Source organism: Adiantum capillus-veneris, chromosome 5, assembly GCF_014529385.1.
Source record: "Adiantum capillus-veneris isolate H3 chromosome 5, ASM1452938v2, whole genome shotgun sequence".
NCBI lineage: Eukaryota > Viridiplantae > Streptophyta > Polypodiopsida > Polypodiales > Pteridaceae > Adiantum > Adiantum capillus-veneris.
In genome coordinates this window covers 83,636,060-83,659,948 of record NC_140935.1, presented here as the reverse complement: position 1 = coordinate 83,659,948, position 23,889 = coordinate 83,636,060, and the positions used below count along the sequence as shown (strand labels likewise).

General features: G+C 42.5%; 2 protein-coding genes across 2 annotated transcripts; both read left to right on the top strand.

Annotated features, from left to right (window-relative positions):
• Positions 1–20,618: 20,618 nt before the first annotated feature.
• Positions 20,619–21,768, top strand: LOC147457625 (uncharacterized). The gene is made up of 5 exons (XM_086512496.1): positions 20,619–20,696; positions 20,880–20,930; positions 21,080–21,202; positions 21,574–21,595; positions 21,683–21,768. The coding sequence occupies exons 1-5, from the start codon at positions 20,619–20,621 to the stop codon at positions 21,766–21,768; spliced, it is 360 nt and encodes a 119-aa protein (XP_086368622.1).
• Positions 21,128–23,649, top strand: LOC147457624 (uncharacterized). The gene is made up of 2 exons (XM_086512495.1): positions 21,128–22,714; positions 23,275–23,649. Exons 1-2 carry the CDS (start codon positions 21,822–21,824, stop codon positions 23,345–23,347), a joined length of 966 nt encoding a protein of 321 aa, XP_086368621.1. The 5' UTR covers positions 21,128–21,821; the 3' UTR covers positions 23,348–23,649.
• The last annotated feature ends 240 nt before the right edge of the window (positions 23,650–23,889 follow it).

Genomic DNA, 23,889 nt, shown 5'->3' with positions numbered 1-23,889 from the left:
TAACAGTGAAGGACTGGCATGCCCACTTGATCCTTACACCAAGGACTCTCTCTGAGGCATGTTTGAACACGACCTAGGGCTCCAACTCCCTATTAACAATGGGGAGCACCCCACTCTACCCCATGACACCATCTCCATAATACACCGACTTATTCCCTATTTCCTGCTTCCTACAACAAGAAGCATCAATATGGTGCTCTTGACTTAGCCAACAATTTGGATCTGCTTTTTTGACCTCCTCCCAAAAGAGGGCGCTTTCCTTGGAAGATTTTATGCCCTTCACATTCCAAGACTAAATAACTAGGTGGTCCATTATGGGGAGAGTGGGACAAACTCCTCCACGTCTGGAGAACCACACCTAGCCACCTCTCTTTTGCTCTTCTCCTCTACCACAGTCAGTCAAGAAGAGGATAGCTCTGAGGTAAGAAATCCCTTTGGATCCCTGTCCATAATCACCTTAAAGGTGTTATCTAGATTGATGGGGGCTTCTTACAAATCTGGAGGATTCTCCTTGCAGTGGAAGTTTCTCCACACCAATGTTTTTACTCTCTTGCATTTTATCATAGAGATTTTCTCCCAACCCTCGTCCAACGGCCTAGGGGCGGGGGATAAGGAAATCTTTTGACGAGGCTTTATGGGAGGTTTGACCTTAGGAAATGCAACAAATTGTACAGTTGGTGTGACTTGGCTGTTGTTACCATTGGGGCTCGACTCAGCAATTGAATGTTCTTGTGGAGTATCCTTATGAGTGTCCATCTTGTTGGAATTGAGCACTTCATTAACCTTGCTTCTTTCATCTTCTCCGTGCTTTGCAGCTTCAACTCAATACCTTATGATTCTAGATCTACTTAAGACCTATGTTACCAAAGTAGATCAATGTTCCCAATTTGAAAAGTACCTACCTCTTGTAGAGTATGCGTACAATAACACTGTCCATACTACTATGGGGAAAGCACCTTTTTAAATCATTGAAGGAAGACCTAAAAGTTCCTTGCTACTTAAGGTACATGGGAAGATCTTCATTGATAATGAATATAGCCAAGACCTACAAGAATCTTTCCAAAAGATTAAGGAGGCTATATCCATCTCGCAACAAAGGCAAAAGGCTGATGCTAATAAGCACAGAAGGGCCTTACCTTTCAAGGAAAATGATTGGGTCCTACTCAAATTTCCCAAGGCTTAATTGAGGCAGACTACGGGAAAAAATCTTACGCCACCAAAATTATTATGCTAAACTAGCAAAAAGATACTATGATACTTTTCAAATCGTAAAAACAATCAATGAGATGGTCTATCAACTCAAGTTGCCCAACCATTGGCTCATTCACAATGCTTTTTACGTGAGCCTACTTAAGCCTTACAAAGGAGAGACACCACAAGAACCAATCATTGAGGACCAGCCTGAGATTGAAGATCAAAGAGAGGTGCTTCAGCCCAAATTGATTCTTTGACATGAAGACAAGGTACTAAGACATGGTAAGATTATCCGACGGTATCTTATTAAATTCAAAAATTATCCTTTTGAAGATGCCCGGGGGATTCACCATGGAAAACTTACCGCACCACGTAAGTGCAGGGGAGGGGGGTTTTTCTACAAGTTACATAAGTGTATAAGTTAGGGGCAAGCCCCCAATAATTTATCTCCCAAGCTTAAAAATAAGGGAGGGATTATTTTATTTAGGGGGAGAAGGGGGGGGGAGGAGGGAAAAATGAAAGAAAGTTTTGGTGTTTCAAAATCATGGCTTCCCAAAAGAGTCTTCCCTCAAACTTGTGAGTCAATACCTACAAAGATACATGCAAGAACTAACAATGCTTTGTATCAATTGCTTGGTTTGTGATTATAGTTCAGGCATGAAAGGTATAAAGAGCTTGTATAGATGTAAATTTACACAAATAACCTAAAAATACTTTATAACCATGTTTTTTGAATAATTCAAAGATGGGTCCAAATTGGACGAATAGCTAGAGTGCAGGCTGAACGGGCACATAGTTTGAAAGTCAAACTAAGACACATTGAGGGTACATCTAGTTATCAATAGAAGTGGTTCCTTTGTACGTTGCCAATCACTATGCTACACACTCTTTGACTAGTTTTACTTAGTTAGATCATGTGAGAACTAAATTATATATCTAAGATAGGGGTATGATAGTTTTCTACATTGATTATCGTATAAGTGTAGAAAGGGGGGTCATATTACCTAATATGAGTCGTATATAGGGGTTTTATCAAAGTTGTCCGCTTGCAGGTGGCGTCCCATTTTGTATATAGACCCCGGGTGAAGATGCTAGATGGATGCAAGGAACACAGCTTAAGGACAGTATGAACCTTGTCAATGCTTACAATGTTATAGTAGAGTAAGAAAATGTAAATTTTTCTGTTAAATGATCAATGTTTTTGTCTTATAATACTAGTTCTCTTTTTAGTTTGCACAAATTTAAGTAGTATACATGCTTAGAATCATGTTTGGGATGACGATGTCTCTCAAACACCAAGTAGAATTTTGTCACTCTACTTTGGCACAATGATGTGGACTCAAGAGCAGACATGCTTGCGGACACTAAGTCTTACAAGCCCTAAATGGATTAGTCATCCATCTTGGAATGATGTTGTAGGGTAAAAAGGAATCCTCTACCCGCTAAGAAACATAGATTAATGACTAAGGCTTTATCTCCTCTACCTCATAGTCGAGGACGACTATGATTTCAGGAGAGGTAATGTCATAAAATCTAATATCTAACTAAACCAAATGATTTTCTCATATTCAACTTATCATTTAATGTGGGAGAATAAACAAGAACAAGAGTTAGAATATAGAAATGTGCTTATGGATCTATCTCAGCACGAGACCAAAAGTCAATGGGTCCAAATGGGAGATGGTCTATCAAAGAGTAATGTTAGCTAATGGAGCTTGAAAGACCTTAGGGTTAGCTTCATTAAAGACCTTTAAAGGTTAGTGTTAAAAGTCCTTAGACCTAGGACCTTAGGCAAGCTAGGGCTAAGCTTGAGGTGGGAACCCAACCCAAGCTTGAGGTGCTTGCTAACTAAAGGTTCTTGAGATGCTTGCCATGCTTGATCATTAAGGTGCTTAAGGTGCTTGTCATGTTTTATGACTAAGGTGCTTGAGGGGGTTCATGACTAAGGTGCTTAAGGGGTGAGGTGTTCCAAAGTCAACATGGATCCCTACACAAGAGGTGTGAGCCCTACAAGTAGGGACAAGAGAGAGAACACACACACTCACTCAAGGCAAGCCAAGTCCAAAGATGCAACAAGGACACATGTCAAGCTCCTCCCCATATTGCCCTCATAAGGTACCTAAAGCCTACTGGTTGACCTCTAAAGGGATCCATGAGAATTTAGTTATTTAATTAATTATTTAAGCATTTTTCAAGCCCTCTCTCTCAAAAGGGAAAGGAGGAAACTTGTCCAAAGGCTACCATGGCTGCTTGATATGTTTAATGCATGTGATTGTCTAGTCTAGAGGAGGTCCAATCAACTTCAAGCTTGAGCTAGGAAGAGGGGTCGATCCAAGCAAGGAGGGAGGTAGCGTGACCATATACCCTCTCTCTCTCTCTCTCTCTCTCTCTCTCTCTCTCTCTCTCTCTCTCTCTCTCACACACACACACACACACACACACACACACACACACACACACACACACACACTGATTCTAATGGTGTGTTGTGCAAGAACTCCATCTCCTTCTCCAAGCTTGAGAAGTTGAGAGCCTACACCAACAAGTCTTGGCTATGGAATGCAAATCCAACCAAGATCCATGATTCAATGCTATGCTTGCCATCTTCTTCATCTCCATTACTATGATACTATGCTATGCTAAGCTCTATGAGTAATGGTACGAAAGGACACTACTTCTTTCTCGTAAGAATACTTCTTCTTCCTCTTCCCTATCCTCATTCCCTACTAGCTCTCTCCACCTTCAAAGGTGTTTGAGGTCTTGGGACTGAGGGCGGGGACAAGTTAATGCTTTCATTTAGCTAAGTTACGGGCATAATTGTGGTGCATTAATCTCTCTATCTTCATTGCACCATCAAGGTCTCAAGGAACACAAAGCTTGTATCGTACCAAGTATCTCTTTATGGGAGAAACTATAATACAAAAGCCTTTTGGAGGGGGAACCGGCTCCTCATAAATCCGATCCTCAAATGTTGTCAAGTTCTCTAATTCTCTCTCTTTAAAACTATTGTTCATGCCAAGTTAGTTAAGTATAATGGTTATGTTGCTACTTCTAATCAAGTTCTCTCTCTATTTTCTCAAAGTATTCTCATAAAAATGCTCTCTACATTTCTTTAAATTCCGCTATTATCAATGTTCATAGTCCAATTCCATTACACACTTTACACTAATAGACTTTTTGCTAGGAGGCAAATCACATAAATTCCATGCTTCATTCTCTATACGTGCATCATATTCTCGTTGCATTGTAGCCATCCAATTTTCTGAAATATGCTTCATCAAAAGAAAGAGGTTTGTCTTCATCACATAAACTAGAAACATCCAAAGCATAACAATTTGACACATATGATGCATGGCGAGAACCTAAGTGAATATGACTAAACATAGGTGCATCTAGTTTACTATCACACAAAGTATGCACCAGCCACTTTAGCATACCCCTAGCCTCTTCATTCTTAGCCCTTTCCACATCAGGTGCATCATGTATATTTGCATCAATAATAGGTTGAGCTATAGCATTTTTTGAAACACCCATAGGTTGTACATTTTCCTCATTAAAACTTACATTCAATTTTCCACCATTGAAAAGGCAACAAAGTGTCATAAATGTCTTGTGAGCTCCTTGTGAGCTTACATTATTATCCTTGGTATATGAAATCTTGTGAAACTAAGATAAATTTGGTAGATGGTATAACCTGCAACCTTTTCTTTCAGGATTGTAACCAACAAAAATGCATTCAATAGCCTTATCATCCAATTTTTTATATTGTGTTTGTGCCACCAAAGCTTAAGCTAAACAACCCAAGACGCGCATGTGATCAGTAGATGGCTTCTTGTCATGTCATGCTTCATAAGCATTCATAGAGTGTAAAGATTTTGTAGGACACTAGTTAAGTACATAAGTAGCACACATGATAGACTCAAGCAAAAATGAATGTGATAAAGCTTGACTCTTGACCATACATCGGGCCTTCCGTGAGAAACCTATTTTTTCTTTCAGCAACACCATTTTAGATCAGTGTATACAACACAATAGATTGGTGTTTTATGCCGAGACTAGCCAGAAATGCATTGATTTCATGAGACGTATACTTCCCTCCTCGATTCGAATGGAGGGTGCCCATAGTACATTTAGATACATTTTTAGCCATAAAGAAAAAATACTTTAAACACATGAACATTTTAGACTTAGCTTTAAGTGCAGACATCCATGCATGCGTAGAGTAATCATCAATGAAAGTCACAAGATACATGTAATCACCCAAGGATGTTGTTTGCGTAGGCCCATAAACATCACTATGCACAAGTTGAAACCTGCATGTAGCCCTTATTGACCCATCCTTTGGAAACTTTAAACGCTATATCTTACCCAAAACATAGCCTTCACAAACATGCTTAGAAGGTTCTTTAAGAGAAACAAAGAAGCAACCATATCAAATTTATACAAACGCAACAAGCTAGAAAAATTCAGATGCCCAAAACGTGCATGCCAAAGTTTGGCATTACAACATCTGAATCCACAATTACATTTGCAAAATTCTACCCACACACTTGTAATAATGAACAAAAAGTGAAAAATGCTTCATAAGCTATCAATTTCATGAATTTGCATGTTGCTCCACATCAGCTTTTGCTAATGCACTAGGTCCCATAACACCTAGCGTGCGTGCCTTTAGCAAAAAATTAAACCAAACCTACATTTTCATGACTATAATTTCCATTATGTATGGAAAATATGATTCTCATAGCACACATCAAAGAGGAGAGTAGATAGTTCTAAGAAGAAACTAAATACTTTCTACGACAATTATTTGCAAGCCTTGCTAAAACGTTTGAACCATAATAGAATGTGAAGCATAAATCACATCTAGATACAAACAATGAAACCTTCTCATTAACAATACATAGCCTTGCTATATGCATAACCAACCATCCATTAATGCTGTTTAGCAACACTTCTAACCTTAACAAGTCGTTCTAAGTACTCAATAATTTTTTGCCACTCAAATTGTTGCTAATACTACGTGCTCAAAATGGTATGTAAAACAGATTTGACCAACACTTAGGAATCTATCACGACACATAATTGAAAGAATAGGCACTAGTGTTTGTCAGGCCAAGGGCCAAACCAAGGGGTCACGGACTCGGCCAAGGGCCGGCTGCCAGTGGGAAGGGGTCCAAAAGGGGCTAGGAGCCTATTAAAGGGAGGCTGGGCGGATGGACCAGGCATGGCAGTCCCTTGGTGCTAACACTGGTATTAGAGCTTCAGGCTATTTTGGGACTAAGGCACTTTTTTTGGAATGCATGTTGCATGCAATCTCTAGTGGAGGGGAAAGAAGCCGAAGCCGAAGAGCTAGGGCGCGTGCAGTAATCCTTTGTCAGGGCCGAGGCTATGCGGACGACCTGCACCGAATTGGGTGTAGCTGGGCTCAGTAGGAGCGCAAGGGGAAGGGTTGCAAACCTCGTCACTGGCCTGGCCTCAGCAAGCATCACCATCGCAAGGTAGAGCTTCAAGAAGCAAGGCGCAGGCGGCCATCGTCTGCAGCAGAGAACTCCACGATTTTTTTAATAAAAAAACCCCTTAAGGGTAGGCCGTTCACACTCGGCAAACCCTAGCGGCTTTTCAACAAGGGCCATCCCTTGCTAAGTCTGTTGCTCCAAGGGATTTGTCTCCGCATCGGTGGGCATACACAGCACACAAAGGCTGTGGTACTGCATATTTTACAGCCCGCATCTACTGCAACTCGGTTTTTCAAATTTCGACACGCCAAAGCTTGGTCGCATATTTCCCGGTTTTGGTTTTTGCGTATGATGTACGTCAACTCGGTGGTGAAGGTACATTGCTTCGTGTTCACGACCTTCTCATCGGCAGCACCAATTGTCGGAAAATTTAAAGTTCCTTTGGCGTAGTGCATACGATGCAACCACGCTCGTTGGCAACGCCAACTTGATCAAGGCTTTCAAGACCATCATCGGCTGCAGACTTGATCATTATTTTCAAGTTATTCTTCGTTTTCGATTGCCGTTTGCTTTCGGATTCAGCATTTTTTCCCATCCAAGGCGTAATTATCCGATTATTTATAGCAACCTGCTACGAGCTCGTTGGAATTTAGGTACTCTTCTTTCTTTTCTCGCACAGTACGTCCACAGCATGGATTCGGACATAGATATGCATCATGCATTTGATTTCGAGCAGTCCGCACCCGTTTCGTCTGCCGATGCCACGCGGACTGTTCCTCTCACGGAGAATAATCGTGCCCCTACGGCAACAGATGATACGTATGAGTTGCTAGACATGCAAGATTTCCGTGCATTTCAAACACGCATGACTGTGCTTGAAACGAATTTTGCACAATTAAATCAGAATGCCACAGCATTATCCGATTTGATTAAGTTGCATATCCGGCAGCAAGCCACGGGCCCTACTACTCAGCCAATTCAGGAGCACGACTCCACACCAGGCCAAGGGCCGGCTGCTGGGCAAGGCCCTCCTCCAGGTCCGCTGCACTCTCTGACCCGCAAGAGGTGGACGATTTGTTGAAAAATACAAAGCCACCAATTTTTCGGGGAGAAGAGCATGAGCGAAACAAGGACACCGTGAATATTTTTCTCAGTAAGTGGGATGGTTTTCATGACCTTAGACGTACCCCGGACGCAGCCAAGGCGTTGCAGACAAGTCTGACTTTGGACGGCAAGGCCTACAAATGGTGGATGTCTCTCAAGCAGAAGGGCATGCTACCACAGACTTGGGCAGCTTTTGAGACTGTCTTCAGGAAGGAATTTCTACCTACCAATGAGAAGGATAGAAATTGGACCGCCTGGGATGAATGTTCTATGCGCCAGCATAAAACATTATTGGAATATATTTTCCATTATCGGGATGTGATCCTCAAGCTGGAAGGGATGGATACCTTTCAGCAGGTGCGTGGGTTCATCCGTGGGTTAACTCCCGAGCTTAAGAAGCACGTTAAAACCCAGAATCCACAAACACTTGAGGACGCAATAGTGCAAGCTCACATCCATGATGATCCCGATGATCGGGCATTGCATAGTTCGCATGTGCACGGCACTACACCTGTTTTAACACGTCTACAGCATGTGCATCATAAAAGAAAAAATGTCTCTATTGCATCAGAGACCTCCAAAAAGCCCAAGGGGTCTAGAGGTCCTCTCTCAACGGAAGAGTTTGAGAAAGCCAAAAAAGAAAAGTTGTGCTTTAAATGTTTGGGAACTGGACATAGCAAAAAGGATTGTCCCAAGGGGAAATCTGCTGCTCAAGACAAGGGGAAGGAAAAAGCAGTACACATGGTGCAGCTTTTACCTCTTGAGTCCTCTTCCCAGTTTGCTAATGTGGAAGTAACACACACCGAGGCGGTGCATGAGTGTTGTATCACGGCCTCCATGTGGCAGCAGAATTTCGGACCACATGAGTTGGTGCGTATGCATGGCTCTATCCAAGGGCCCAGGGTGCGGATCTTGGTAGACGATGGTGCATCGCACAATTTCATCAATTACAAATTGGTGAAACGACTCAAATTGCCCCAAACCCCGAGTTCCCATCGCTACAAGGTAGCAATGATTAACGGCCATGATGCTGAGATATGGGACACTCAGGTTAAAGATGTACCTCTGGAAATTCAAGGATACCGTACCTCTTTAGATTTCCAAGTCATGAATATGGAGAGGGCGGATGTGGTTCTTAGTCGTGAGTGGTTGCATAGTTTAGGATCATCACTTAGACGTAGCTATGAGCATAATAGTCTAATGTTCGAATCCAATGGTGTGCACGTACTGCTGTTGGGGGAGAAGGATGTACCTTCCTCACCACTTATTTGTACAGCTGAGCTTATGAAGCTCGCTTCTGATGATGCAATAGAAGAACTCTTTTTGTGTTACTCACTGTGCCATTTTATTTCCAATGTGGATGATGTTTTTAACGATGCTAAAGTTTTGAATACAGCTTCCTCAACGCCGCATTCTTCTCTCTCTCCTCTTCCAGCTATGTCTACTAATTCAAAACAAGCAAATGTTGCTAAGGAATTGAAGGAAATTTTAAGGGAATTCAAGGATGTGTTCCCAGATGATTTGCCACCAGGGCTACCGCCGACACGTTCTGTGCAACATGGCATAGACGTGGTTGTAGGCAGTAAGCCAGTGAGTAAACCGCCTTACCGAATGAGTCATTCAGAGGCTGCTGAGGTGGAACGTCAGCTTGCTGACTATCTCAGTAGAGGGTTTATTCAACCAAGTTCTTCACCATGGGCCTCTCCCATTCTCTTGGTGAAGAAAAAGGACGGTAGTATGCGCATGTGCGTAGATTACCGTGGATTAAATGCGGTTACTGTTAAGAACAAGTACCCATTGCCACGAGTAGATGAGCTATTTGATAAGCTCACCCACGCTCGTATATTTTCAAAGATTGATTTAAGATCTGGGTATCATCAAGTACGCATCAGGCTTGCGGATATACCCAAAACAGCATTCCGAACAAGGTTTGGACATTATGAGTTTTTGGTAATGCCCTTTGGGTTAACCAATGCTCCAGCTACGTTCATGACACTCATGGATAGTGTCTTGAGACCATACTTGGAAAAGTTTGTTATCGTTTTCCTCGATGACATTCTTGTATATAGTGCATCTGAGGAAGAGCACTTAGTACATTTGAAACAAGTGTTTCATTTGTTACGCCAAAATCAGTTATATGTCAAGGAATCCAAATGTGATTTCCTCAAGGAGGAAATTCACTACTTGGGACATGTTATTTCGGCTGCAGGGTTACACATGGATCAATCCAAGTTGGATGCCATTCGGAGGTGGCCCTCTCCCAAAAATTTGGAAGAGCTCCAGATTTTTTTAGGCTTTGCAGGTTTTTATCGTCGATTCGTTAAAAACTATGTCCATATTGCTGTTCCCATGACAGATCAGCTAAAAGCCAAGGACAAGACTTTTCAGTGGGGATTGGAACAACAGCAAAGTTTTGACAAACTTAAGGACACATTAGCCACAAATCCTGTTTTGGCTATTGTGGATCCCTTAAAGCCATTCATTTTGGAAACGGATGCTAGTAATCGTGCGATTGGAGCAGTCCTTCTACAGGAGGGAAGGCCGATTGCATTTGAAAGCAAGAAGCTGGATTTAGCACATCAGAATTACTTTGCTTACGAACGAGAGCTCTATGCAATAGTGTCTGCTTTAAAGACATGGCGACATTATTTGTATGGTGCACAATTCGAGATTGTGTTTGACCATGAAAGCATCAAGTGGTTTACACAACAAAGTGATTTGAAGGGTCGCAAGGCCAGGTGGGCTGAGATTCTTCAGGAGTATGACGCCAAGCTACGATATCGTAAAGGGCGGTACAATGTAGTGGCTGATGCTCTCAGTCGAATGCCAGAGATCAACTCTCTCCTTTTCACGGAATTGCGGAGTGAGTTTTTGGAATCTCTCAAAGGTAAGTGCGAGCATGATACTGCATACTCCAAGGTGTGGAGCTATGTTAGAAAGAGGGATCCTTCTCACTCCAATGTTGGTAGTGGTTTTGTTTCCTCCACACCCAGTTCTCCTCTTTCGAGTGATGAACTGCAGAGATGGAAGAATTTTTCCATCGATGGAAGAATTTTTCCATAGATGATGGGTACCTACTCCACAAGGGGAGAGTGTGTGTACCGACGGACGCGGACATTCGGCGCCAAATCTTTATGAATGTCACGATAGTCCAAGTGCAGGGCACCCGGGAATTTAGAAAACTTATGCACTCGTAAGACGACAGTTTTACTGGCCAGGTTTGCACGGGTATGTTCAAGACTATGTCTTGCATTGCCAAAAATGTCAAGTTAATAAAGCAGAGCGCCTGAAAGCAGGAGGACTCTTACATCCTTTAGAGATTCCCAACGGTAAATGGGAAAGTATCTCCATGGATTTTATTGTGGCTTTACCAACCACTATTCGAGGACATGACTCGGTATGGGTGGCCGTAGACCGGTTGACTAAACTTTGTCGGTTTATTCCAACAAAGTCAACCATTAAGACCCCAGACTTAGCTAAGTTATTTGTTGACAATCTTTACCGGTTGTATGGATTGCCAAGTAACATTGTGAGTGATCGTGATCCCAAGTTTAACAGTCATTTTTGGAGGGCTGTTTTTAAATGATTGGGTACACAACTTAATTTAAGTACGGCTGATCACCCTGAAACAGATGGTCAGACGGAACGAGTCAACCAAGTGCTAGAGGATATTCTACGAGCATACGTTAGCAAGAAGCAATCAGATTGGGAAGATTATCTTCCTATTCTTGAGTTTGCATATAATAGTGCTAAGCATGTTACAACTGGTTTTAGTCCATTCATGCTTATGTATGGTTTTCAACCTAGATCACCAGTGACGGTGGGGTTGGCAACTGAGAAGCTCCAACAGGTCAAGGAGTTTCTCCAAGATCATATGGAAATGCTGAGACTTGCTCGTCAAAATGTTCGACAAGCACAAGATCGGTATAAGAAGTATGCTGATGAGAAACGTCGGCAAGTTACCTTCACGGAAGGTGAAGAGGTATTTTTGCGTGTGCCAGAGCATTCAGAAAGTCTGAAGACTGGACCGACGCCCAAATTATCTCCCCTTATTGCAGGCCATTCAAGATACTCAAGCGAGTTGGTGATAGGGCCTACAAACTTGAGTTACCTGCGCACTCGCGTGTCCATCCGGTATTTCATGTAAGTCGTTTACGTAAACGCTTGCATGGGGACGACAATGTTATCGGCCAACAGATATTGGTTGCTTTCATTGAACCTCCCACTCAACCGCATGAACCTGAACGCATTTTAGATTTTCATGAACTCCGTACTCGTCATCATGTACGTAGTCAAGCTTTAGTCAAGTGGAAAGATCACCCTGAAGAGGGTGCCACTTGGGAAAACATAAGTGTTCTTAAGAAGAAATTCCCCACTTTTGTTTTCGAGGACGAAAACGCTTCAAGGGGGGAGTAATGTCAGGCCAAGGGCCAAACCAAGGGGTCACGGACTCGGCCAAGGGCCGGCTGCCAGTGGGAAGGGGTCCGAAAGGGGCTAGGAGCCTATTAAAGGGAGGCTGGGTGGATGGACCAGGCATGGCAGTCCCTTGGTGCTTACAGTGTTGGTCCCAGAGACTCATATCCTCCACATGTGGAATATGTCCCAAATAAAGAGGTCTTTAAAAAATGACATCTTTCAAGTACAAAATGTAATTCTGTGTGGAGGTGCCTAGAAACACTCAGCGACATCAGTGAGAGAACCCTCATAAAGTTTGCTCCACATTGGCTAAACCAAAATCCGTGCGTTCCTAGACCATGTTGCTCCCCTTGTGACAACATGTGCCAAACAAACCCTATCATATAGGTCTATAATTACAAGGTGCGAAAATGTACCAAGTATACTGTTGTCGCAAAATTCTTGCTCCTACATGACCTTGTCATGTGTCTTAAGAGAAATATGGATAAAATAATTCTAGCATATTTATCCCACTTATAAAACTATTAACCCATGATGCCGCCATTATTCTTTAGTGCATATGTTTAGTCATGGTCCGGGCTTGTTGGCCCAAGAGGTTTATAGTAAAAGGTTGGTGATCGCCTATGAAAAACGCACCATACCCATTTAGCACTGACTAGACGAGATATGGGCACCCATATGTGAAAAGGACGGCAAGCCGTAGATAAGGCTGTAAACTAGGGTTTTCAATTATTCTCAACGTGCAAGCTTTGCTCTTGGTTCACTTCTTCTAGCTTGTCTGTGAGCATGAGAGAGAGAGAGAGAGAGAGAGAGAGAGAGAGAGAGAGAGAGAGAGAGAGAGAGAGAGAGAGAGAGAGAGAGAGAGAGAGAGAGAGAGCATCGACGAGCACAGTGGCACAGAGAAGGAGGAGCGATGATGTGGTGATTTTTTCTTCTCTGCATGGACACGAAGTCCCTCGGTGACCGCACTATAGGAGGTGAGTAGCAGACCTCCCTTTAGACGTACGGCTTGTTTGCATATGTCAGGTTGTGTGTTTGTAACCCTGCGGCTTGTACACAGCATATAGCAAGTCCCTAGGGGTAGACATTTTTGGTGTTGCTGTCGGGGATTTTCTGTGCACCAAGCTCCGTATGTAACCTGCATACTACATTGTTAAGGTTAATATTTTCTTTTTTTACAGAGAAAGGCTGGTAGAGTGCGTATGTGTTGTTCTTTTTGCATATCTGTGTTTTGCATTAGCTTTTTTAATTTTTTTTGAAAATAGTCTTTTTTTATGTAGATCTGTGTGAGTAGGCAGTGTATTTTTGCAAATCTGAATTTTTGTAAATTTATTTCAAAACAGTTTTTGCTTTACTTTAGATGTGTGTGTGTATTTCTGCAAATTAAATGTGAATTTCTGTAAAGAAAAGAGAAAAAACGCCCAAACAGGTTTGAATTTTTTTTTTTAAAAACTAAAACCAAAAAAGTTGTCCTCTAAAAGAGAGGATCAGGGTCATTTTCTAAACCACGGTCTTGGCGTCGATTTCGGTCTTTGATATATATATATATAGGAAGAGGAGACTTCCATAGCTTCCTTTCAAGTGAAGGAATAGAGTACCTCATACTATACATATACCCCAAGTCTAAAGGTCAAAAGGAAGCATGTGGGATTTAGGCTTCGCCCTTTCCTTCCACTAGCTTCCTTGGACTTTTCCCTTTTCTCCTACATGCCCAACTAGAATTTGACCATTTTGGGGGTCATGAGAGTTTTTGGTAGCCAATTGTGTGCTATAAAGCACGCCAAATTACTCTAGAAATGATACGTTCATTTCAAGCTATCACATAACCTATTCCGTCTCACGCACATAAAAAGGGATTAAAAAATAAAAAAAATTACAAAACAAACAAAACCAAGTAAAAGGACCTCTCGTGGCGATCCCTCTTAGAGTACTCGTCACTCAACGCTTTTGGGATACGTGTCTCACATATATTTGCACTCTAGATGAGTGATAGAGTCCGATCCATTACAAAGTCCCTCAAATTGCACGGGAATCCATTATCCATCCACGTTAGGTTCCGAGCCTTCGGTTGAAACCAAGGGTAGTGCAAGTCAACACCCTCATATCGCATCTAGTGACTCTTCCTCTGACTATGACATCATGGAGGGATATCCTACACAAAACCTTGAAATGTCAAGTCAAGACATGCATGCCTTTGCCCCACGGCACAGGTCTAGCATGTTTAGTCACTTAAAAGAGACCTCTGGTCGAGCCACCCGTTCGGAGCCCACAACTAGTGAAGTGAAACGAGGGCAATGGGGAGGTAGATCCCCCTTTCACTTCTCGTGTAGACCCTATACTCCCCAAGGTTGCCCATGTTGACATCCTACCTACTCCGCTCATTAAAGACCCTACCGAGCCATCACCCCCTAACGTTCTACTACCCGATGGTGGTAGGAGTCTTGTCAAAGTGCGAGAGATCGAATGATATATGCAAGAAACGAGAGAGAGGGAAATGGAGAACCTACAAATGCTAGAACAAAGATGAGCCATGAAAGCGAAGACCCCTATGACAACAACCATGCCACTTGAGCAACCGAGTGCTCCCAAGATAGCACTCATAGAGGGTCAAGCGATGGGGAGCCATAATGCTTCCACTTCAAGGGGAACCCCCAACACTAGAGGAGATATTTCTCACAAAAAATTGGGGATATGACCTACAAACTGACATGTTGAACGACATGTACACAAGTTGCACATACCCTGCGGGGTGGTTAGAGGTGGTACAATCGACATTTGGGGCCACAAGTTTAGAGGAGCAACAATGAATGATCGGTGATGTCATCCATGGTGCCATCCAATTAGGGAGGCAAGACCCGATAATTAACATTCCTTCGACGGGTCCTATGAGATTCTTCGATACGGAAAAGGCCACATGACCAACCCTATCACAAACGGAGACTCCCTCAGTGAGTCCCATTGATCCTTCATATGTTGTTTTGCCTGGAGTCTCAATACCCTCTGAACCCCCAAGCAATAGTTTCACATTCCCAATTTAGATCATCTTTCCCTCGAAGAATCTACGGCTAGTATGCCTGTCCCACCAAAAAGTACACCTTGGACATCATTTGTGAGTAAAGCATCGATACATAGTAGCACAATGCCCATAACAATACCTACAAGCGTACCTCAATCATATGAACCTATGGTCCCTCATACTTATGTAGCTCCCATACCCCTGATTGTTTCGACAGCTTAAACTCCATAATCGCCCTATCCGAGTACTCATTCTAGTGGGGCCATACCAGCTAATATTAACATGGCGTATCCTATGTCCGATATGCCTAGGTCCACACATATGAACTTTGGGCCACCACAGGGCACAACATCGTACCCAGCTATGCAATCCAATTGGAAGACAATTTAATGATTAAAGGAGAAAGAGTGTCTGTTGAGCCTACATCTACTAGCTCGCAAGCATCGGGGCATGAGAACCAATGACCATAAAGCCTATTATCAAGGAGCCAAGATGACTTTAGCATATCTCAACAAGGCCATTCAAGAAAGTCTCAGAGATAATCATGCCTCACAAAACAATCATATGTATTCAAGAAGGGAACAATAATGGTGCTCACTTTGCTCGGGTCCACATAGCACTAGCGAATGCCCTACATTTAGAGTAAAATTCAACGAGAATTGCAATGCATGTGGTTGGTACATTCACCAAGCTAAGGATTTTATAATGTTTAAGCGCATGATGGCAAATAGACCACCCTCATATTCACCTCAAATTCCTGCAGTGATGCATGTCCCACCTGTTGAGAACAACTATTGCAACACATGCTTCCTAGTGCCCAAATGTTTCTCAGGCTACATAGCTACCACCTCCAATGCTAGGACCGCAGCCCCCGCATCCAAGAGTCACGTGCTTGTGTGAAAGGCGATGAGGAAGCTATAGACCCTAATATTTCCTATAGGATGGATGCATTTGAAGAGTGTCCACAATACTTCGTGGAGGACTATTGGGGACAAGTTAAACATGTTTATCAAGTAGCTGCTCTTGAAACAAGAGGCCAAAATATCAATCTCACTGCCAAGAGACCACCTCTTCAATGCTATGAGTGTGGAGGTCCACATTGTGTAGTTGAGTGTCCTATTAGACCACAAAAGAATTCTCCACACTAGTGCATACCAATCAAGGGAGCACATCTACAATGCCAAAACTCATGTGTTTTATTGCCCAATGTCCTAATAATCCAAATGCACTAAGGGTCACGCCATCGAACTTAATGGAGATTATTAAGGCGCCATCACAAAGTACACCGGTGGTACCTGTAAATATACTCACACGATCGATGCTCCAAAACCAGAACTATATTCTTGAAGAAAGAGATATGGCATCAATCACCCAATCCAAGAAGAAGAAGAAAACACGAAGGAAGAGATCACAAAAGGTAACAAAGTCAAACCCCAGTTCAAAGACTAACATAGGGACTGGTGACAACCCCGTGTATATGAATGACATTGAAAATGATTCTGATTCAAATGAGACCATGGAGACTAAAATGACCATTAGAAAAGAAGAAACCAAGGAGAATCATGATGAGCCACAATGGACACAACCCATGGACCATAGGAAGAAGATCGTAACTTACCCAAACCCTACAGAGGAGATAGTGTGAGTCAAGCAATTAAGGAGTTTGGTAGATGAGACCTAAAGGGAGCTAGAACCAACATGTAGGAAGATCCAAATTACAGACACAATGTTTCCTACACAAAATTAACCTCACAAAGACCACAGATCACTAGCCATATCTGGTGTCATCCAAGAAGAAAGTGACTTTAAGTCATTGGGAAGTGGGCGTACTCCCTTCTTGTTGGAGAGAATGTTTACAGAGGGATTACCTAACCCTATTGAAGGAATAGAGATCCCATCTTCCCCATGTCAAGGAACTGAAGCCAAAAAGATCAGCTAAATGTTTCCAAATTGATGGATTTCATGGCTTCAGAAGTTAGAACCACCATCATGTCTAAACTATATGGAGACCCCGTGCTATTCCTAGCTCTTTGAGCCTTCCTCAATGGAGAACTCAAGGTCGGGTTACCACAATTTTCACCGATAGATAGGTTTAATGAAGTGCTAGTAGAGGAGGAAACCTTAGATCCACAACCCAACATGGATGATAACTTTGTTGTTGAAATACCTATCAACAAGTTGGGATATTACTTTGAAGGCAATGAATCCAATGTGACCTTACCAATCACTACCAAAGGATTAACTATGAAGGGGATCCTTGATGGGGGCGATGGGGTTAACTAAAAATGTTGGGAATCTATGGGGAGACCTCCCTTGTAACTACAAACATAGTGGTAAAGATGGCTAATGGGACCATCGTTAAACCTATTGGGATGCTAGAAGATCTCAAGATCAAGGTCCTTGGACACAAGGTAAGTCACACCTTTATTGTTATGGATTTTTCCAAGCACACTATATCATTTGAGATGATATTAAACTGTCCTTTCATGAGGGAAGAAAAAATGGTGCATGACTAGTCTAAAAACCATGTGTACTTACAGTTCCAAGACTCTGTCATTCGTGTTGATTTTGTGGCTAGTCGAACACATCCTCTAGGAAATAGAATTATAATTGACCATCGATTTGACACCACAATTCACTCAGCTCCATTGCAATATTGTTACACGTGTAAAAAGGACACCGATGTTGGAAAAGATTCCCCTTGTATGGATGTTCTATGGGGAATGGTCGAGTCTGACAACGTGGACTGGGTCCACCTAGCGGCAACTGAAGACACCTGGGGAAATAGAGGGACTAGTTGGGTAACACCTAAGGGAGACAAAGTGCCACAACTTGTACATTTGAATATGATAGGAGCAATGCATATAGCTTCTGATGACCTACAAAATGAAGGTTTGACTGACAATGGAACCAGTAGAGTCTCAGAAGACTATAGCCCACACGATTTGGTGTTGGAATCATCAGTTGAAATTGACTCTGTGAACAAACAATCTGAGTTAAATATTGGTGCAAATGAGGAGATAAACCATTTAAGGTCCAATGGTACCCTAGATGAAAATCTATCCTAGAGAGGGGAAGACACGAGTAGCAATTCATCTAGCGACTTTGCACTAGAGACCAGCCATAATAAAAAATTAGACAAGAGGAGTTAAGCAATATAAGAGGTGACGATATTGATCGAATGTACGTGCTAGGATAAATGAAAATAAATCTATCGCACTCGAGGTGCTTGTCCTGCTTGAGGTGCTTGTCGTGCTTGAGGTGCTTGTCATGCTTGAGGTGCTTGATTAAGATGCTTGAGGTGCTTGACTGGCTGCATGCTTGAGGTGCTTGACTTGCTACATGATTAAGATGCTTGAGATGCCTTGAGATGCTTGCCTGAGATGCTAGAACTTGATGCATTTTTGAATAGTTGTGGGATAAAACACCAATAAAGAATGCCTTATACACCTCAAAAACATGGTGTTGTTGAGAGGAAAAATAGTTCACTTACGAAGATGGCATGATGTATGATCAAAATTCAAGCTTTGCCACACGCTTTCTAGCTAGAGACTGTCATGTGTGCTACCTACATATTTAACACGTGCCCCACCAAAGCTTTGCAGTCTACAACTTCATATGAGGCATGGCATGATAAAAGGCCATCTATTAGTCACTTGTGTGTTTTTGGTTCCTTGGCTTATTCTCTAGTGCCAGAACAACAACCAGAAAAATTGGATGATAAGGCTATCAAATACGTCTTTGTTGGTTACAATGCTAAGAGCAAGGGTTACAGGTTATATCATCTGAAGTTGAAACGTATCTTGACTTCATGAGATGTTTTTTTGGGTGGAAGATGCAATTCATCCCTTGTTGTTATGTACTAAAGGGATACGTGTAAGTTCACAAGACATTTTTGATACCTTGCTGCCTTTTTTCAATGGTAAGAATACAAATGTAAGGTCAAAATGAGGCAAATATTTAGCCCTACATAGGTTTCAAGTGATGTCACATATCAACCTATTTTTGATGCAGATGTAAATGATGCACGTGATGAGGACATGGCTAAAAATGAAGCTAGAGGTATGCCAAAATGGTTGGTCATATACCTTACGTGATAATAAATTGGATACACCTTTGTCTATTGTACTTGTTCGGATGCTTCTTGTGCATTAGATTCTTATGATTTGGCTGTGCCAAGTGTGTGTGATGAGGAGGAACCTCTTACTTTTGATGGAGCACAATATTCAAAAAATCTGATGGTTGCTATGCAAGATGAATATGATAAAATTATGCAGAACAAAACTTGGTCTTTATGTGACTTGCCTCTTGGCCAAAAGGCCATTGGTACAAAGTGGGTTTATAAGATGAAACGTAAACAAGGTAGTATTGATCGCTGCAAGGCAAGTCTTGTTGCAAAAGGTTATGCTCAACAAAAGGACATTGATTATGAAGAAACTTTTGCTTGCACTTGTCGTATGACTACTGCTTGTTTCATTTGTGCAGTGTCAACTTATTTGGATAGGATGTACATCAATCGGGCATTAAAATTGTTTTTAGAATGGTGATTTATACGAGGAAGTGTCTGTAAAACAACCTCATGGTTTTGCCAAGAAAGGACAAGAAAAGAAGTGTGTAGATGTAACAAAGCATCATATAGTTTAAAGCAATTGGTTGGTATGAGAAAATGGATGATCATTTGACCGCACGTGGCTTTCGAAATAGTGCAACTAAGAGCACTTGTATGTAAAAAGTGCGGATGATGTTTATCTTCTCATTGTTGCGTATGTGGATGCTTTACTGCTCATTGGTCCACACGAGACACATGTAGCTAAACGTAAGGTTGATTTGAATGCCACATTTGAGACATCAAATTTGGGGCATTTAGTTTAAGCACTGTGATGAAGGTATTGCATTATGTAAAAGAAAGTATGTGTAAACTTTGCTAAGGAGATTTGGACTTGATGTTTGTAAGTGAGTGGAGACAGGTTTGAAATTAAATCTACATGATGTTGGAGATCTTGCAGATGTTACCTCTATGAAGTAGCTGTTGGTTGCCTCAGTTACGTATGCATTACAAGGCAAGATATTCATGTTGCAATCTCACAAGTGAGCAAATTTATGCATAGCCCAAGGTCTAAGCATTGGCAGGCATTTAAGAGGATCTTTCACTACTTGACGGACCCTATACATCTTCGATTGTTTGATCCAAGGAGGGATCATTGCCCTCCACATTTATACATTTTTTCTAGCTCGTATTGGGCTAGTTCCTATGGCACGTGAGTGCCAACGATTGCTTTTTGTTCCATGCTCGGAAGTTCTTGGTTGAGCAAGAAGCAATATTTTTGTGTTGCTAGCTTTTGTATATCAATTGAAACCACACACCCACACACCCACACACAAGTTTGCTCAAGTTTAAAAACAAACTAAGGCTGGGTTCACATCGCCCGATGGAAGAGCTGAGAATTTCCTGCGAACCAATCAAAATCTTCCCAGCTCGTTGCCTTGTTCAAATAAGGCGGTGGAAGGTGTTGACTGGGCTGCCACGTCGAGGAAGAGCTCGCCTTTTTCTCTTCCACCTTGCCCTCTTTTTCTTCCCCCCCCCCCCCCCCCCCCCCCCCCCCGAGCACTTCCACTCTCATGCCTTTATTCTCCAGCCAATGGAGCCGCGCCATGCAGGCAAAGGGACTACCGTCTTGTGTGAACGCTAGGGCGGCGGCAGAGCTGAGAATCTCTATGTTCCGCCTGGAAGTGGTGGAAAGGTGCTTCTCTTCCACCTCTCCAATCTGAACCCACCCTAAGGGTGAGGTGGGAGTGTTCTCTAGTGAAATCCCATTGCATTTCTGGAGCAATGTGTGCATAGTATTGTAGGGACAATTCATTTTTTTAATCTCTTCTTTTGCTGCAACAGGTACTGCCAGGACATGGGGGGTTGGGGGGTGGTTTTTGTAGTCACAAGAATTCTTGGCGTAGAAAAGAGCAAAGGGGGCTCCCAAGTTTTATGAGCTCATATGCACTTCATGCCTTCTGCAGAGTAGCAGACGCTCTCTCTCTCTCTCTCTCTCTCTCTCACACACACACACACACACACACACACACACACACACACACACAGTGACACTTCGCTCTTCCAATGCATGTGCTCATGATTTCTGCATATGCGATTTGGGCTAAAGCTGGACAGAGCGTCCTTCTGTGAATAGGGCTCTCTGTCGCTGTGATGATTGCCACACCATAGCGCCTTTCTTGGGTCCTTTGAACCTTTCTCTTTATCGCATTTTTGCATGCATTTTACTTCTTAAAGATGTGCGGGGCTATTGTGTTGGAAGGGGTGTTTAGCAGTTGAACTTGTCTGTTGGCTATGGCGACATCTGCTTCTCATGCCTAGCTGGTTGATTTGTGCAGAAGTTGAGGTTTTTGCTCTTGGGTAGCTGGAAATTTCTTTCTTTGAGGTGGGTTTTTGCTTGAAGATCGAAAATCTTGAGGACGGCTGCTGTAAGAGTGGACTTTCTAGGTGCAGAAGGCAGAGCTAGAGGTGCTGCTCGTGTGCAGAAGGCTAAGCACGAGTGGGCGCTCAAGCTGATGCAAAGAGGGAAATGATGGAGAGCTAAGAAAAATAGGGGAGTTTCTTGGTGCCGGAAGATTACTGAAAGATGACGACAAGGCAGGAAGGCTATGGAAGCAGCTCTGTAAAGCCGGGGAGCTTCATGGGTACTGCGAAGGGGATGATGATGATGATGGTGAGCCCGCTTCATAGTCAACGTGGAGAGAGCATTGGGGAGAATATGAGCCCAAGGTCTGTGCTGGAGCACAGAGCTCTCTCTGGCCTTGCCATAGCCATAAACTTGGAGGAGGAGGAGAAGAACAAGTCCTTGCACACGGAGCACCATGTCATCTTCGGCACATATTTCTGCAAACAAAATATACACCTCATGGGTGCTGGTCAAGAAGCTAACTCAGAGCATAATTTCATTCGAGCCAGCTTCCCCTCTAGAGAGAGACTCACTCGCATGTTACTTGGAGAGAGAGAAACAGCGGCAGAGGGCCCTATTGTCGGTCTGAGAATGGTTGCTAGCTTGGATCCTCTGCTCAACTTGAGCAGCACAGAAGCAAAAAGGGGACATCAGAATCTGGTAATGGGTAGATCTCTCTCAAGAGAAGGAATGTTCATGGAGTCGATGAGATGTGCTGAGCAACGAGGTGTGCTTACTACTAGCATAGATGAAGAGAGAAAGCAAGATGATGTTTGCAACAGAGGGACGATGTTCGAGGTGAGCATGCCAAGCAGCTTGCCATCACAAAACGCGAAGAGTCAACATCTCCTGACTCTAAAAAATAATGAGAACAGTGAGAATGAAGGGAGGTTTCTTGGAGGAAGGTCTGCAGAAGAGTCCATTTTCTACTATGTCAACCCGTTGTCTTCCAATGATTTGCAGACTGTGGTCGATAACAATCTTTCCTGCCCGCCTCTGGTGGAGAATTTTCTCAAAGAATGCACCCTTTGCAAGTGCTTTCTAGGTATGGGCAAGGATATCTACATATACAGGTAATTCACACATATCTTACCTTAATTGTCAGTTGTTTAATGTTGATTGCTGAGTAAATGAGATAGTGCAACCTCATGTGGGCGTATTTTTGCGGCTTTTCTCATATCTCTCCTTTAGTAGAGAGTATTGGCCAGGCTTGTCTTTCTTTGGGCTGTTTTAATGGGCTGTAGGACAATGGATCAAATATGCATATGTATCAAAGATCTGGTGTTGGAATAAACTTTATTCTAAACACTAGGAAATCCTATACACGAGAAATTATAGATGAAAGTTGACTACATTAGATGGCCTTTGAAGTTCTTTACACTATATTTCTGTAATTTTATAGGTTATCTAACCTCCAAATTTAAAATTGAGAGTTATCTTTCATATTTTGGAAGTGTATCCCACTAAATCTAGGTTTTTTTCAACCACAATCGATGGTTTTAAAGCTTGAATAGTGGTCGTGTTTTTTGCAAATAAGTTAAAATTTCTGTTCCAATCACAGTATAGAGGCTAGCTTTCTGTATTCTTTGATGAGAGGTTAATCCGGATTCTAACCTTGTGCTTTATCTTTCAGAGGGGATCAAGCGTTTTGCAGTGCTGAGTGTAGATACCAGCAAATAATGAGTGATGAGGGCATGGGATCATGAATATTTGAAGGCGTTAACATATATGAGGTTTGACGCTCACCATAGAAGCTGACCTCTTGTGACACAAGGGAAAGAATAAAGAGCGCACTATTATTCCCTACTTTCTACATAGGGTGCTGTGATCCTTCTACCTTTGTAAGGCGAGGCATTGCCGTGCATTTTGTACATAGCGCATCCCCCCTTACACCTACTTCAACGAATGTTGACTCGGTACATGTACACACACGCTGCACAAAAGCGCTATTTGTGTGTGCTTGTACTCACACGTTTCCAAATGGAATTGAGAACCATGTTTGCGGAAATTGTTCCATCAGCAATGTTGCCTTGAGGCCTTGTTAGAAGTCTAATTGCTCATTTGAATGCAAAAAGTGCAGGCCGGGTTGGCGGATTGCAGTGGTTCCAATTGCTTTCTTCTCACTCTGATATTTCAGGCACCTTAAAGCATGACATGTAGAACTTGCATTGACAACACAGTTAAGTAATGGAAGCATCGACGAAACAATATCTATTGGATTGGCCTTTCAAAGGGGTAACCAAGAGGC

Bases quoted from the DNA above. Each gene is read 5' to 3' on its own strand.
- LOC147457625 (XM_086512496.1), top strand. From the start codon at position 20,619: ATGGAAGAGCTGAGAATTTCCTGCGAACCAATCAAAATCTTCCCAGCT. The intron at 20,697-20,879 runs GTGTTGACTGGG...TGTGAACGCTAG, and splicing joins TTCAAATAAGGCGGTGGAAG to GGCGGCGGCAGAGCTGAGAA. The intron at 21,596-21,682 runs GTAGCTGGAAAT...TGGACTTTCTAG, and splicing joins GTTGAGGTTTTTGCTCTTGG to GTGCAGAAGGCAGAGCTAGA.
- LOC147457624 (XM_086512495.1), top strand. From the start codon at position 21,822: ATGACGACAAGGCAGGAAGGCTATGGAAGCAGCTCTGTAAAGCCGGGG. The intron at 22,715-23,274 runs GTAATTCACACA...TTTATCTTTCAG, and splicing joins AAGGATATCTACATATACAG to AGGGGATCAAGCGTTTTGCA.